Below are 17,786 nucleotides of genomic sequence, written 5' to 3' on the forward strand. Positions count from 1 at the left end.
GAGTCTAATAACTAACCATTCCAGTTTACATCTGAGATCATAGGTGTCTCTCCAAGTGTTACACAGCAGTTTGGAACTTTACAAAAATTTTTACTTTATTGAGCAAATGGCTAACTACAAAAAATTAGCTTTCTTTTTATATCCCATTGAATGTTCTTACACTATAAGGGATGTTAAATTCATATTAGAACTATAGTGAAATTTTTTCCTAGGTGATTTTTCTTCTAATTTGAATGGACCTTATTTACATAAGTCTTGCAAAAGACATCTGAGGTTTTGTCTAAAGGCTATGGTCTGCAAATAGGCAATACTTTAAGTATTAAATGATGGTTAAAAAATTCAGACACTTCAATGCAAACAGGATATCTCCCTAATTTAAAATTTAAAGTGAGATTACTGCTTGGGGAACAATCTTTAAAGTTTGCTGCCATAAAAAAGTGTTTTCTAGGTATCAGATTATAGATATTTAGGAATGTCAACTTTATCAAATTTGGAGTTCTAAATTCAAGATGAAAATTCCAATCAACCATTTTTTATTTCCCTAGAGCCTCCTGATACACTAGAGGTAACAAAATACTGAGCCATATCATTTTAAACATTAGGCCTGACATTTGAAAATTTGTGTATTATTTCCAAACAACAAGAACATCACTGTTATTAAGCCCAATATTTCCCCACAGTCAAGAGTTCCAGGCTTTACAGAGTGTTCTTGCCTGGCTTGACAAAGAATTAGAACAGTGAGTGATCATTTCCACTATTTTCTGAGGGTTAGAGACTAAAATAGAGTTCCTTTACTGCTACATTAAATTTTCCTTCCCAATAAAGCAATTTCATTAAGTATTTTAAATAAAATTAGTTTGGCTGAATAACTAGAAGAATAATATGGAGAAATGAAATTTAAAGCTAGGGAAAACTTTTTTTTTTTTTTTTAGCTTACAGCACCCGTCATTTCTCAAGAGACTTTAATTATAGCTGCTAATAAGCAGCACAGCAAAAAGTTTAAGCTTTGCCTTCTTTTAACTTCTCCTGGTCTGCATTTGGCAGAGATTAAAATCAAGGATTGCCCTCAAAGTCAAGCAGCAAGAAAAGTGAAGCAAAAGGCACAGGTAATCTACATAAAATTTGCCCCAGAATAACTCACAGATGATAAACACTTAAAAAAAGCTTCTATACAGTTGTTTGAGTTAAATAAATCTAAGAGCATCCTCTATATCAAACAGATATTAATACTTTAAAACTAGAAAACATATCAGAGATCCACTAATTAAACTGCTGAAAATATACTGTTATCTTTAAATGCCACTTCTCCAAAATCCACATTAAATGGCGAGACCATTTTTACACTGAGTTAGTAAGTGCCAGATGTCTTTGATCATCACAAGGCCATCTAGAAAAGAATCCCTTGTCTCACTTTCTCCATATCTTTCCACTCAACTCATTTTTAAAAATCCTACCTTTACACTCTTCTTCCCTTCCTACTTACTTCCTCTTTTCTTTTTGGAAGGGGCTTATTACCATGTTCTTCTCTTTAAAAGAAAAAAATAAAAAGAAACAGAAAAAGCAGAGGAGTGAGCAGCAAGAATAATTAATAGCTAAGATTTTGAAGTGTTCAAATAACTTGAGGGACAGGTGGGGGCATATAAAAAATTAACTCTGTGGAGATAGTTTATTCTTAATATCAGACTGTGAACTTTGTAGCATTTTCAAAGCAACATAGTAAACCACAGGAAGACAAGACAGAGGTTCTCTGCACAACGGGAATCTTTGACCAACAGCTCTGTACTGTTTTGCTGAACTTGATTCTCTCTAACAGAACTCAACATGCTAATGAAATCAAAGCCATATCATTTGTATTGTTAAAATAAAAAATGGCACTGCATAAATATTTACATACATAGTACATATTACATGATATATAAGCATACAAATAAAACAGTATTTACGTAAGTGTCACTACACCGAAACACTATATATTTAATAAAACACACTGAATTAGCAAATGAAAACAAGTTAACTAAATCAGTTGTCACAAAATGCTTCTTTAGACGTGACAACACATTTACCAGATATTAAAAACATGTAAGTTTTCTCTTACCAAAGCAACTAGAAAATACAAAGAACGACAAAAATTTTCTTTCCACCATTAAGCACACACAAATTGAAAGGCCTGCCACCATTTCCCTCTAAGCACTCCACTGAATCATGCAGATCAGCTAAAAATCATAATGAATGGAAATTTGGGTTAATAAAATTAATTTCAAACAAGCAAGCTAAGTGATTGACTTACAGGATCAGCTGGTGCAATGTTAGAATCAAATTGGGTCAGAGTTTGTGAGCTTGAAGAGCGTTCGCTAAATGTCTCCCACTGCTGAACAGACAGAGGAGAGACAAGTCAGCATGATGAGAAAGATGGAATAAAAGATCACCGGAGAAGACTGAGCAAAGTCATTCAGAGGTTGCACTGCAAGTTGTGGTTCACAGGCCTGACAAAATTCTGTCATTTCTGTTTTTCCATGAACATTTTATACGTACCCACCCTGGGTCATCTTGTAAGGGTGAGGAGCCTCACAATTAAATATGGGGTAACAATTTATTGTGATCTCTATGCAAGAGATTCAAAGGGCTTACAGAATTACAACTCAAAACACAATACTGGAACAGAGTCTAAGCAGCATTAATGGCCACCAAGTAAACATGTAAAGGGGTTTATTTTGACTAGAGAAAGAAAGAATAACTTCAAATCCTTCTTTTAAAAGTCAAATGTTTGTGTATTGATTTGGGGAAACTAATGAATCCCAAGTACCAAAACTCTGGTCAAGACAAAGCAAGTCAATGCGACTTGCCAGTGCGACCCCTGAAAAATGATTCTAATATGTATGTGCACATATTTTATACATCTGTATGGATATTTAATAAAATATAATTGAGATAAAACGCAAAGAACTCTGGAATAGCGAAATGCAAAGAATTCTGGAATTAATACATGTTTGAGCTTTTGTCAATCTGTAGCAAGTCAACCCCTGCAGTCAGCACTACAAACAGGGCCATGCCAGACCACAAGACAGAACTACCCATCAGGCACCCCTCCCCATGCTAGAAAAATCAGAATGCGGCCACAATGAGAGCAAACCAAGCATCTGAGTGTTATACATAGATGATGTATTTTGATATGAGATGCTACTTTTCAAAGAGGCATACAAATATTGTACGTCTTAAAATAGGTGGAGTAATAAGTTAATATCAATCATAGTAAATTCCACTTGTTTTGAAAAACTTAGTAATAAAACATTATGGGATATTTATATAAATATCGTTTTAAGGTCATCACTAAACATTGATTCTTAAGAGTTATCAGTTGTTCTCTGAAGAGGGAAAAACAACTACACATATACAATATATACATACAAATGCTTACACACAGACAGACCTACCCCCAAATCCTCTTTTAATAATTCAGTACGGAAAAGCATACATTTTTATGCTTCAAAGTTCAACTTACTACTTAAAATTGTGATATTTCAATTTGAGAACGCATGTAGAATTTAATATTAGCAAATGAGGACTTTATTTAAAAATTATCTGCAAAAATGGCTAATACGTTAAATATTTTTTTCTTACAGATTAGTTTTCTTATCATAAAAATGAAGATATACTAAGAAATACTGATGAATTCAAAGTGTTTCTTGAATAGAGAAAGTCCATAATAATTAATTTTTAGCATGTGACTTCACTTCAAGGAAACGACTTACCAATGCTTATTCACATAATTAGCTTTAGGTAATAATCATATGAACACAGAAGGAATTAAAAAAATCCTAATTATTTCATGGTGGCGAAATTTTAGACACAAAGATTTTTGTTAAAAAGAAGGTATTTACCTCATTTGGGTGGCATGAAGTTTAACATAGTTTCACAAGACTGTATGTAAGCTCTCTAGGGGGCAGAGAGATACTCTCATCTCCCTAACTTTAGTATACCGTGTGAGAGCACAGGCTCTGGAGCCAAACTCCTGGAATCTTAGGTATGCTGTACAATCTTGGGCAATTTATTTAACCTCTCTGAGCTTCAGTTTCACCATCTGTGACATGAGATTAGTAATACCTACATCACAGGTTTGTGTAAAGATTAAGTCAGTTAATATATGTAAAGAGCTTCTTGAATAGTAACCGACACATCAAAAGTGCCCAACAAACGTTAGGAATTATTACTATTATCCTGTACAGTGCCTAATATAGTGCCTTGTCCATATCTAGCAAGTGCCGAATAAATACTTTTTCAAAGAATATTCTTTAACTGTGCACTGTGGTAGAAAACTAAAATATAACTTAAATTCCATATTCTAAGAAGACATTTTTGTAAATATTATTAAAATACCTTAAAATTAATGTTACTTTATTAGCATTTTGATTTTTTACAAATAAAAAAGCAGCACACTGTGCTGTTCATTCTAATTACCCAATATTACAAAGTAAAACTTGACAGGAGCACTTAAGAGCCAAGTCAGCTACTGAAATCCGAACCTGGAAGGGACTCCCGTCTCCGGTCTTTAGTGATCACACGTGATCGTATCTGGAATGAACTTGGGCTTCAGAACTGAGACGCTTTTGAAAGAGCTCCCTTTATTTATAAATGGATATCAACAGATTTCTTATTTTATCCTTTTAATCTGATTTGCTTTTTAAAATGACAGTAATGAATAAATGTGGAAAAACACTACTTTCAAAAATACTGACCCTACTCTCTATAAAGCCTCTCTACTAGCAAATTCTTTCAAGGCTTAATCTCTCCCTCTAGAAAATACTTACATTAATGGTTTTATAACCCATGGTATGGTATTTTAATGTTTCAGAAACGGGTCATAACAGAACACAGATGATTATCTTGGCTTTGATTACGTCTTAAAGCAGCAGCATGTAGTTCGAAACTATCAGTTATTTTTCTTTTTCCACACTGTCTAAAATTAACTACAGGGCTCTTTAATCCAGAACTTTTTTGGTTTCAAAAGACATGAAAAGCACCCAAACCCAAACCAAACCCACTGCTGTCGAGTCGATTCCGACTAACAGCAACTCTATAGGACAGGGTAGAACTGCCCCATATGGTTTCCGAGGCTATACATCTTTATGGAAGGCAGATTGCCACATCCTTCTCCCACGGAGTGGGCTGGTGGGTTCTAATCGCCAGCCTTTCGGTTAACAGCAGAGCTCTGAACCACTATGCCACCAGGGCTCCTTATGGGAAACATGGAAGCTTAGAACCTCTTCCTGACAGTCAACAAACTTTTATATTTGTAGCAACATTTAAAAGTGATACAAAAAACTCTTAAAGAAAAAAATTTAACTTGTTCACAAAGAAAACTGCTTTAACTGGCTAGAGTGGTAGTTTTCAAATGGAGTTTTATAGGGCATTAAGGTTTAACAGAGAGGCCTCCTGGGATGCTGTAGGAGAGGCCAGGCCTCAGGCCCTCCTCCCTATTCTAAGCAAAGTGGCCCTCCTTTCAGTGTTTTATACATAACAGAGTCCCAAAATAATCTGGGACCAGTGCATTTGTCTCAAAGTCTTTGTTATGTGCTGCGTTTGGTCACATTTGACATATCTTTAATCACTGCCTTTAATATGGCAAATCACTTCATTTCCTACGGAATAAAACTAAATTATAAACAGCTTGGGACTTAGAAAATAGCCATGTGCAAATTTAGATTAGCGACTTCCCTTATCACTTTCCAAATATACTACTATCCCAAATATCACATACTTTGCTTATAGGAATGAGAAGGCATGTGACAGAGAGAATGCAGCAGTGACTGGGAAGCAAATGACTTGTGCTTAAATCTTAGCTCTTGTCCCTCACTGGCTATGAGATTTTGGCCAAGTCATTCAGCCTCTGACTCTTCACCTCACAGATAAGCCTCACCAAGCTCACAAGGCTTTGGTGAGGAAGAAAGGTGGGAATCAAATGATAGTATATATATGAAAAAGCACTCTGAAAACCTCCAAACACCCCATGATTACAATCACTTATCAGAGTAATATTTGGTATGTTCTCGACTATGCATGCTGTAAGAGCAATACACTGAAGCTATCCTGTTTGGAACCTCTTACCTTAAAAAATTTAACTTTTAATGAAAGAAATGGGAAGTTTTGCTAACCTCACTGCTCTGATTCAGCTCTGGCCAAGTCTGGTTTAGTGATGGCATTGATGGTGACTTGCTTGGAGGTGCTTCTGCAGGAGAGCCTGAATAACCTACCTCACCTGGCTGATCCCCAACATCTGCGATTTAAAAATAGAGAAAACTTCCATAAATAATACATTTTAGTTCAGCGATATTATAAAAAAGCTAACAGGGTTTTCACAAATAGTAACTTATAATCTCTATTTCCTTTCTTCACATTCCCACAGTAAGCACTGTAAAAATCAGATAATACTTATTCCTGCTAGTTATTGTCTACCTGACACAAGAGCTTTTCATGAAAATAAAATTGAGTTAGCAATAAATAGAAAAAAGGGTTACATGTAATAATACTGCAATAGGACAAAGGCTTTGAATCATCTTCTGGCAACAGAAATAGATTTGTATCAATGTTTTTCAAAGGGTATTCCATGGAATAATAATCAAGTAAGGCAGCTCTGAAAAATCAAGTTCTCTGTTCAAATAAGTTTGGGGATACAGTGGTTCCCTGTTGAAGCATCCCCATGCATATTTGTATATTACAGACTTGTGATGTTGTAAAACAAACTTTGTTTAAATCAATGTTTCGGAAACATATTTGACCTCCGAACACTTTGTATCAAATAAAATTCCTTAGTGTTCCTTGGAATATATTTTAGGAACTGCCGATTTATACTAATTTACGTCTCCCTTGTTATTAAAAAGCAGCACATATTTGCAAGGCAGACAGCAAAACGAAAAGAACAGTCCCCAGTAATGGGCAAAATGCAAAGTCAATGAGCCCACACGACATTTAAACTCTTATTATTAAGCCTACTGGCAACTAGGGAATTAATGGAGATCCACGATGCTATTTTTAAATGGTTTTTAAACTATTTTGACATTTATATTTCTAATTATAATTAAGGCTTAGTTTAAAATATTTCTCAAATTATAATTTAAAAACAAGGAATTTCAATGCTACCTAAATTCTCATTCCATTTTTCTCAGGTTTTGTGCGGCTTTGAATATAACTCCAGTCTTGAAAATCACATTAATGGCCAAATTAAGAGAGAATGCCTAATCTGTTTAGAACCTATATAAAAAAACATGATTCCAGTATCTGTCACTGTCTTACTGTTTGACCGTGGGCAAGTTGAATAAAATAGCACTTAAGTTTCTCCATCAGAAAGAAAGATTCCTGCCATTAAATGTTAGCACTATACTTCAGTTTCTTAGATCGACAGCCATATAATTCAGCAATGTATAGGTTTTAACTTTTCAATCTATTTACAAGTAAATCCATCAAGTTTCAGTGCCTATCATAGGACCTGGTACACAGCAGGCATTCAAACATTTACTGAATTGAGTTTTTGTGTGTGTTCTTCATTTAAATTCATTCTCCTTTACTGTCATTTCCCTAGAACATCTGAACCCAAATTAACTATTAATAGTTTGGTAAAATTCTCAAAACTTCTTTTTATTCTGTAACACGACTGTCTCAAAATATTTCAATGCCCTTTTTCCCACCCCGATGTTATCCTCTGACATACCTCTCCAAGTTCTAATTTGCAGCCCAATATCGTATTTCGATTAATTTTTCTAAGACCGAGAACTGTTGTTTTTTCTTCCGTAGTCCTATCCTTTCTCACTGAAAGTGTCTGAGTAGCACAGAATCAATCACAAACAGGAAGGCTTCAGGTAATGTTCTATTAAGTCCTTAACTGAAAGGTCTTAGAGAAGAACTACAGAAAAGAACAGTAGCAGCAAATTTTTCATGGGATAGGCTTGGGGTTTTCAGCGGGAACAAAGATTTGGGATTTTTTTCCCCCATCATAGGAAAAGGAAAAGAAGTAAAGAAAGATAAGTGGCTATAAATTTGACAGTTTATTGAAAGTGAAACTCTGCCAGGAGCGTGGTAAATGAAGATGTGTGTTTTTAAGAAATCCTCCCCTCAAAGCAAGTCAGTATTAAGGAAAACAGTATTAACCATAAAACCAAAACCAAAACCAAAACAAACCCGTTGCCGTGGAGTAGATTCCAACTCATAATGACCTTATAGGACAGGGCAGAATCGCCCCCATAGAGTTTCCAAGGAGCACCTGGTGGATCCGAACTGCCAACCTTTTGGTTAGCAGCTGTAGCTCTTACCACTATGTCACCACTATAGGATAATAAATTTCCAAAAGAACCTATTTAAAGCCAGGCTATATTACTCAAGTTTTAAATATCATCTTAGGGCAATCTAGGACCCTGGTTTGGCTTTCAAGACTTCAGTTCTCATGAAACCTTCTTCCACTGATAAATTTAGGAACAGGCTATATACTTCACCCTTAACCTCAGGGCAACTGTGATTTGGGATAGACTCTCAATCACTAGTACAAAGGCACTGATTCCAGTCTCCTGAGGCTGGGAACTCAAATGCTATTCCCTCCAAATAATTATACTTTATAATTACTCTAATAGTTATTTTCCTAGAGTAACAGTTCTTAAACTGTGGAACATGGACGCCTGGAAGTCCCTGAGACCCTTTTAGAGGGTCTGATAGGTCAAAATTATTTTTATCATAATAACAATGCTTCATCCCTGTGTTGACGTTTGCACTGATGGTGCAAAAGCAATGGTGGAAGAAACTGCTACATTATCAGCACAAATCAAGTCAGTGGCACCAAAATATACTAGTTACCAGTGAATTCTTCAACGTCATGCATTGGTTAAAATACACACACACTCCCACACGCACACACACACATACGTATGATGCCAATTTCACTGAAGAATGTTCGTGATGAAACAGTGAAACTTATGAAATCTCAGCCCTAAAAACATATCTTTTTAATACTCTGTGTGACAAAACGGGACGTGTAAAGAACTTCTGCCGCATATCAAAGTATGGTAGTTTTCTTAAGGAAAAGTGCTTGTGTGACTCAATAGGCCACTTTTTTCATGGAACACCACTTTTTGAAAGAACAGCTGATGTGCTATAATTATCCAGACCTGAGTACGGAGAAAGCATTTTCTCAAAAATTAAAAGAGTGAACCTTTCACTTCAATGAAAACAACTGTCAGTATTTATTATCAATGACAAAGTTCAAGCCTTCAAGCGAAAATCAGAATTTTGGAAAATGTGTACCCATGACCATAAGCTCGAGAGCTTCCCAATATTAAAGATTTCTCTGATAAGGTACATTGTGTTATTATAAATGTGCTTTTCTGATATTTCCTAAAGAAACATATCAGTATTCAGAAGACCTGTATAACTCAGTGAAGTGATATTTTACAAATAACCAATGTATGATGTTACAAAATCATGCAAGGGTAAAAGGCTCGTTCAAAGTGCAAGGCAGACCAGTGGATTTTAATGTAACAGCACAGAAAACTCAGCTTCCACACTGGAACTAACCTTTAAGAAACTACTATTTCTTCAATTCTGGTGTGGTTTTTTTTTAGGTGTGGTATTATAAGGTGAAAAAGCTATAAAACAGTCCTCCTTTTTACTACATGAAGCCACATTTTCTTCATATACTTCAGGGATCGGCAAATTCTTTCTATAAAGGGCCAGACAGTAAATATTTTAGGCTTTGCAGAAGATATGGCCTCTGTCGCCAACTATTCCAACTCACTGTAGTGAAAGATGTTCCTGTTTGATGCTATTGAGTCAATTCTCACTCACAGTGGCCCTATAGGACAGAGTAGGACTGCCCCATAGGGTTCCCAAGGCTGTAATCTTTATGGGAGCAGATCACCAAGTCTTTTCTCCCTTGGGGTAGGTGGTGGGTTGGAATCACCAAACTTTTGGTTAGCAGCTGAGCGCTTAGCCATTGCGTCACCAGGGCTCCTTAGTGAAAGTAGCTAGAAATTATCTATCTGTAAATAAATGAGTGTGGCTATGTTTATGGACACTGAAATATGAACTTTATATAATTTTCATGTGTCACCAAATATTGTTCTTTTTATTCCCCCCAATGACTAAAAAGGAAAAAAAAATTTCTTAGCTGTGAATCTTACAAAACTGGCGGCAAACCAAAATGTTGTCTGCATGGCTTAGCTTGCCGATCCCTGATATACTTCAAACAAAATAATATATCTAACAGACTGAATGCAAAAACAAATATGAGAATCTAGATGCTTTCTATCAATCTGGATATTAAAGTGATTTGCAAAAATGCAAAAATAACGCCACTCTTTTCCTTAGTATTTTTATTTTGGAGAATATAGTTATTTTCCTAAAAACATTTATACTAATTTAAGGGATGCATAGACACAATGGCTGCAACAATGGGCTGAAACATAGCAATGACTGTGAGGATGGTGCAGGACTGGGCATTGTTTTGCTCTGCTGTACACAGGGTTGCTATGAGAAGGAAGCGACTCGATGGCACCTAACAACATTATTATTTTCACCAAATTAAGTGATAAATATTTTGAGAATTCATCAGTTTTCATTTCTAATAGTGTAACTACTGATAGTTAGAACCCATATAGAAGAATCTCTGGGGTCCTCAATAATTTTTAAGAATGTAAAGGGGTTTGGACACCAAAAAGTCTGAAAATCATTGTTCTAGAGAATCCAAAAATTATTTCTGGAATAAGAAGCAATATACTTTAGCAATTACATTGGAATATTACACATTGCTTCCTTTCTACTTCATGTGTAGAACAATAAATGGTGGTAGAAAAAGAGCAAAGTACTTATGTTCTGGAAACTAATAGTCTGAGGAGACGCATTAGGTCTAGAAATAAATCACACCACCTTAGCATTTGCTGCCAATAAATACTCCAACAAAGGGCTTTGTTCCCACCCACAAAGATTAGTCTCTAAGACTGTGTCCTCAGGGAGGCAGGGGTGTAATTTTACTCTTACCTGATGCAGTGTTCCAACCTAGCCTCCTGCTGGAACACTGTGTCAACCCTGCCTCCCTCCTGCTGGTTCTGCTCTGCCCCTGACATCATCAGAGCATCAGGGCTGAAAAAGAAGAGTATGAGCCTAAATTATTTTTAAAGTTAACCTCAGAAGAGCTTTCACTCAAAAGTATTTCCACATAACAAGTGTGTCTGGAAGAGACAACCCAGTATGACCATACTGACATACTGTCAACCTACATTTAAAAGTTAGCAATGATAACAGTAAATGAGTGCAAGCCATATTTTCAGGACGGCACGAGAAAAACGTTGTCAGTAGTTTTCATCCTTCTATCTTCCAAAGAATGCTCTCCAGAGAAAGTTCACAGATTCAGTTCAGTGCGATGTACCTGTTAAACCTGTTGAACAATCTCTTTCTTGAAGGGCTTCAGCTTTATTCCAGCTTTATCATCTACCCATACTGATTTTCTTTTTCCTAGTACAACACTTCAGACACTAAGAAATTGTTTACAAAAAATATCTGCCAGCTATTACTGATCTCATAGAAATATATACATATATATCTCCCTAAAATGTTATGGCTTAAAACTTATTTTGTCTTCAAGAAGAAAAACAAATCTAGGCAAAGTTCTTTAAATTATGATGGTTCAAGGTTCCAACTTCATTATAACAGTTTAATCAAGGCAAAATTAACTATGTCTTTAATTTATTTGGAGATGTGAATATTATTCTTGGAGGAAAAATATTTAAAATAAAAAATAAAGAGATTTTGAGGTGGGGCCAAGATGGCAGCGTAGTCAGGCACTTCTGATGATCCCTCTTACAACAAAGACCCGATAAAACAAGTGAAATGATTATTATTTATGACAAGCTAGGAGCCCTGAACATCAAAGGCAAAGTTAGAAAATGGATTGAACGGCAGGGGGAAGGACAGATGATTCAGAAGCGGAAAGAAGTTGCTGGACCTGAATGGCCAGGAACCCTCAGGCACCATTCCCAGGAGCGACTGAGGAAGGCTGGTAGTAGCATTCGGCCACAGTTTCCCCAGGGAGAAACAGCCAGCCGCAAAGCATACTCACACCTCCGGAACCAGAGAAGAGCAGTACTCTCAGCAAAAGCTAAATACCTGCATATGTTTTACTGTGCTCCCAGCCCCCAAACCGGCTTCAGGGGCTGTTGATTTCCCTGGGGCTGAAATAGGTCCTGCTGACTGCCCTGAGCCATTCACCCCCTGCTGACTGCCCTGAGCCATTCACCCAGCCTTGGAGAAGGAATATATTCACGTCTGGGGGAAAAGATAATCTGACAGATCCACTAACCTGGGGAGCTCAGGACAGAAGTGTCTTCTGTCCATGCATAAACAGTCTGTGGCCTTTAAATAACTTTCCGCCCTGCAGGGACCTGTGTGGGTCTATTCCAGGAGAATAGGCCCTTGTTGGCAAACTGCAACTACTTCAGCTGTGTGGTAGAGAGACAGGCGTTTGATGTTTTGACACCGCTCTGCCTGTTAAACAGGGTCCTCACCTACCCACATCAGGGGCCTAAGGACTGGCGGCTCCCTTGATGTCACCTAGCCACCCGTGACAGGCGTCGAAGGATAACTGGTACCTCCCAGTCCTTAAAACCAAAAGCATTGGGCGCTCATGGTCTGTCTACAGAACCCACCCACCTTTGGCCCTAGGGAACAGGGACGTGCTTTCCTCACAGGCACTCGGGGAACAGTTGTCACCCCCCTGCCTTGTTCAGAGTGTGACTTCCTGCTGCAACCAGATACCGGTACCTACACCAATCATCCTTGCCCCTCTAAGATTGTAGGACAGAGCCTTTACCACACACTTGATGACCAACTACCTGGACACACAACTATCTGAATCCATACAAGAACAGTGAATGGACTCCTAGGCTGATATACCTGGTAACAGCTCTAGCCACCTGGTGACAGGACAATAGGGATTCAAAGGCAGAAATGATCAAGCTAGCTCAATGAAGCAACCCATTTCTGCATACCAAAACAAAACAAAGCAAGAAGATAGGATACAGTTAGCAAACATAAAATAAACTAATACAATAACTTACAGATGGCTTGGAGACAACAGTCAATATCAAATCACATAAAGAAGCAGACCATGATCGCTTCAAGAAGCTCTCAAAGCAAAGAATCAAGGGATCTTCTGGATGAAGGTGCATACCTGGAATTACCAGATGCAGCATACAAAACATTAATAGACAGAGTTCTTCAAGACATCAGGAACGAGATGAGGAAGGACATCAGGCAATAAACAGAACAAGGCAAAGAACACACAGATAAAGCAATTGAAGAAATTAAAAAGGTTATTCAAGAACATAAGGAAAAATTCAATAAGCTGCAAGAATCCGTAGAGACAGCAATCAGAAATTCAGAAGATTAACAATGAAATTACAGAATGAGACAACTCAATAAAAGTCAGAGGAGCAAAACTGAGCAAGTAGAAGGCAGAATTGATAAGACTGAAGATGAAGCACTTGGTACCAATACATGTGAAGAAAAATCAGCTAAAAGAATTTAAAAAAAGAAGAAGAAGAAGAAGAAACCCTAAGAATCATGCTGGACTCTATCAAGAGAAATAACTTACAAGTGATTGGAATACCAGAACAGGGAGGGAAAACAGGAAATACAGAGAGAATTTTTGAAGATTTGTTGGCAGAAAACTTCCCTGATATTGTGAAAGATGAGAAAATATCCATCCAAGATGCTCATCGAACTCCACGTAAGGTAGATCTTAGAAGAAAGTCACCAAGACATATTGTAATCAAACTTCCCAAAACCAAAGATCAAGAGAGAATTTTAAGAGCAGCTAGGGATAAATGAAAAGTCACCTACAAAGGAAAGTCATTAAGTATAAGCTCGGACTACCTGGCAAAACCACACAGGCAAGAAGGCAATGGGATGACTTATATGAAGCACTGAAGGAAAAAAATTGACAGCCAAGAATCACACATTCAGCAAAACTGTCTCTCAAATATGAAGGTGAAACTAGGACATTTGCAGATAAACAGAATTTTAGGGAATTCATAAAAACCAAACCAAAACTACAAGAAATACTAAAGGGAGTACTCTGGTTAGAAAATCAATAATATCAGATATCAACCCAAGACTAGAACACAGGACAGAGAAATCAGATGTCAACGCAGACAGGGAAATCACAAAAATAAATGAAGTTAAAAAAATGCTCAAAAGAGGGCAACAGCGATGTCATTATATAAAAGAAGACAACATTTAATCAATAAAGAGGGACTAAGAAATGTAGTCACAGATCTTTCATATGGAGATGAAGACAAGGCGATATAAAGAAATTAAAATTAGGTTTAAACTTAGAAAAACAGGGGCAAATATTAAGGAGACTAACAATCCTACTCAACAAAATACAATACAAGAAAAAAATAGACTCAGCAGAAACAAAATCAACAACAGCGAATAAGAAGAAAAGACAATATATAAACAACTCAGCACAAAAAATTCAGTGGGAAAAAGAAACTGTCAATACTACACAAAAAAAGACATCAAAATACCAGCACTAAACTCATACCTATCCATAATTATGTTGAATGGAAATGGACTAAATGCACCAATAAAGAGACAGAGAGTGGCAGAAAGGATTAAAAAACACGATCTGTCTATATGCTGCCTACAAGAGACATACCTTAGACTTAGAGACACAAACAAACTAAAACTCAAAGGATGGAAAAAAAAAAAACACATCAAGCAAACAACAATCAAAAAAGAGCAGGAGTGGCAAAATTAATTTCTGACAAAACAGACTTTAAAGTTAAATCCACCACAAAGGATAAGGAAGGACAATATATAATGATTAAAAGGACAATACACCAGGAGGATATAACCATATTAAATATTTATGCACCCAATGACAGGGCTGCAAAATACATAAATGAAACTCTAAGAGCACTGAAAAATGAGATAGACAGCTCCATAATCATAGTAGGGGACTTCAACACACCACTTCTGGTGAAGGACAGAACATCTAGAAAGAAACCCAAAAAAGACATGGAAGATCTAATGCCACAATCAACCAACCCGATCTCATAGATATATACAGAACACTCTACCCGACGGCAGCCAAGTATACTTTCTTTTCTAGTACACATGGAACATTCACTAGAATAGACCACATATTAGGTCATAAAGCAAGCCTTAGCAGAATCCAAAACATCGAAATATTAGAAAGCATCTTCTCTAACCATAAGGCCAAAACAGTAGAAATCAATAACAGAAAGAGCAGGGAAAAGAAATCAAACGCTTGGAAACTGAACAATACCCTGCTCAAAACAACTGGCTTATAGAAGACATGAAGGATGGAATAAAGAAATCCATAGAATCCAATAAGAATGAACACACTTCCTATCAGAACCTTTGGGACACAGCCAAAGCAGTGCTAAAAGGTCAATTTATTTCAATAAATGCACACATTCAAAAAGAAGAAAGGGCCAAAGTCAAAGAATTATCCCTACAACTTGAAGAGATAGAGAGCAACAAAAGAAACCCTCGGGCACCAGAAGAAAGCAAATAATAAAAATTAGAGCAGAATTAAATGAAATAGAGAACAGAAAAACAATTGAAAGAGTTAACAAGACCAAAAGCTGGTTCTTTGAAAAAATTAACAAAACTGATAAACCATTGGCCAAACTGAACAAAAGAAAAACAGGAGATGAAGCAAATAACCCAAATAAGAAATGAGGTGGGCGATATTACAACAGACCCAGCTGAAATTAAAAGAATCATATCAGATTACTACGAAAAATTGTACTGTAACAAATTTGAAAACCTAGAAGAAATGGATGAATTTCTAGAAACACACTACCTACCTAAACTAACACAAACAGAGGCAGAACAACTAAATTAACCCATAACAGAAGATACTGAGAGGTAATCAGAAATCTCCCCCGCCAAAAAAAGCCCTTGCCCAGACGGCCTCACTGCAGAGTTCCACCAAATTTTCCGAGAAGAGTTAACACCACCACTACTAAAGGTATTTCAGAGCATAGAAAAGGGCGAATACTCCCAAACTATTCTATGAAGCCAGCATATCCCTGATTCAAAACCAGGAAAAGACACCACAAAAAAAAGAAAATTACAGACCTATATCCCTCATGAACTTAGATGCAAAAACCCTCAACAAAATTCTAGCCAATAGAATTCAACAACATATCAAAAAAATAATTCACCATGACCAAGTGGGATTCATACCAGGTGTGCAGGGATGGTTCAACATTAGAAAAACAATTAACGTAATCCATCGTATAAATAAAACAAAAGACAAGAACCACACGATCCTATCAATTGATGCAGAAAAGGCATCTGACAAAGTCCAACACCGATTCAAGATAAAAACTCTCAGCAAAATAGGGATAGAAGGAAATTCCTCAACATAATCAAGGGCATTTATACAAAGCCAACATCATCCTAAATGGAGAGAGTCTGAAAGCACTCACCTTGAGAACGGGAATAAGATAAGGATGCCCTTTATCACCACTCTTACTCAACATTGTGCTAGAGGTCCTAGCCAGAGCAACTAGGGCTAGATAAAGAAAAGGCATCCAGATTAGTAAGGAAGAAATAAAAGTATCTCTATTTACAGATGACATGATCTTATACACAAAAAAAAGCCTAAGGAATCCTCAAGAAAAGTACTGAAACTAATAGAAGAGTTCAGCAGAGAGTATCAAGATACAAGATAAACATACAAAAATCAGTTGGATTCCTCTACACCAACAAAAAGAACATTGAAGAGGAAATCACCACATCGATACCATTTACGATTGCCCCCAAGAAAATAAAATACTTAGGAATAAATCTTACCAGAAATGTAAAAGACCTACACGATGACAACTACAAGACACTACTGTAAGAAACCAAGAGACTTACATAAGTGGACAAACATACCTGGCTCATGGATAGGAAGATTTAACATTGTATACATGTCTATTCTACCAAAAGCCATCTATAGATTATAATGCAATTCTGATCCAAATTCCAATGACATTTTTTAATGAGATGGAGAAACAAATCACCAACTTCACACGGAAGGGAAAGAGGCTCCAGATAAGAAAAGCGTTAACCGAAAAAGAAGAACAAAGTGGGAGGCCTCATTCTACCTGATTTTAGAACCCATTATACCACCACAATAGTCAAAACAGCATGGTACTGGTACAATAACAGATACATAGACCAATGGAACAGAATTGAGAATCTAGACATAAATCCATCCACATATGAGCAGTTGATATTTCACGAAGGCCCAAAGTCAGTTAAATGGGGAAAAGACAGTCTTTTTAACAAATGGTGCTGGCATAGCTAGATATCCATCTGCAAAAAAATGAAGTGAGACCCACACCTCACACCATGCACAAAAACTAATCCAAAAATGGATCAAAGACCTAAATGTAAAATTGAAAACGATAAAGATCAAGGAAGAAGAAATAGGGACAATGCTAGGAGCTCTAATACATGGCATAAACAGTATATAAAAAAAAACAGTATAGAAAACATTATTAACAATGCAGAAGAGAAACTAGATAACAGGGAGTTCCTAAAAATCAAACACCTATGCTTATCCAAAGACCTTGACCAAAAGAGTAAAAAGATTACCTACAGACTGGGAAAATGCTTTTAGCTATGACATTTTCGATCAGCGCCTGATCTCTAAAATCTAGATGATACTACAAAAACTCAACTATAAAAAGACAAATAGGCCAATTAAAAAATGGGCAAAGGATATG

At 36.6% G+C, this 17,786-nt stretch overlaps 1 protein-coding gene across 6 annotated transcripts in view; it reads right to left on the reverse strand.

Moving 5' to 3' along the window:
- The window catches only part of REPS1 (RALBP1 associated Eps domain containing 1), an 82,902-nt gene that overhangs the window by 21,298 nt on the left and 43,818 nt on the right, over nucleotides 1–17,786 (reverse strand). For 4 of the 6 annotated variants that reach the window (XM_049902277.1, XM_049902271.1, XM_049902304.1 and 1 more), the window contains exons 9-10: nucleotides 6,150–6,271; nucleotides 2,288–2,368 (exon numbers count right to left, since the gene is read on the reverse strand). In XM_049902277.1, coding sequence (XP_049758234.1) covers nucleotides 2,288–2,368; nucleotides 6,150–6,271 — 203 coding nt within the window. The remainder of the gene's footprint in view (nucleotides 1–2,287; nucleotides 2,369–6,149; nucleotides 6,272–17,786) is intronic. The other 2 variants (XM_049902295.1, XM_049902286.1) reach the window with 1 other exon arrangement.

The sequence above is a fragment of the Elephas maximus genome, chromosome 1, assembly GCF_024166365.1.
Source record: "Elephas maximus indicus isolate mEleMax1 chromosome 1, mEleMax1 primary haplotype, whole genome shotgun sequence".
In the NCBI taxonomy this organism is placed as follows: domain Eukaryota; kingdom Metazoa; phylum Chordata; class Mammalia; order Proboscidea; family Elephantidae; genus Elephas; species Elephas maximus.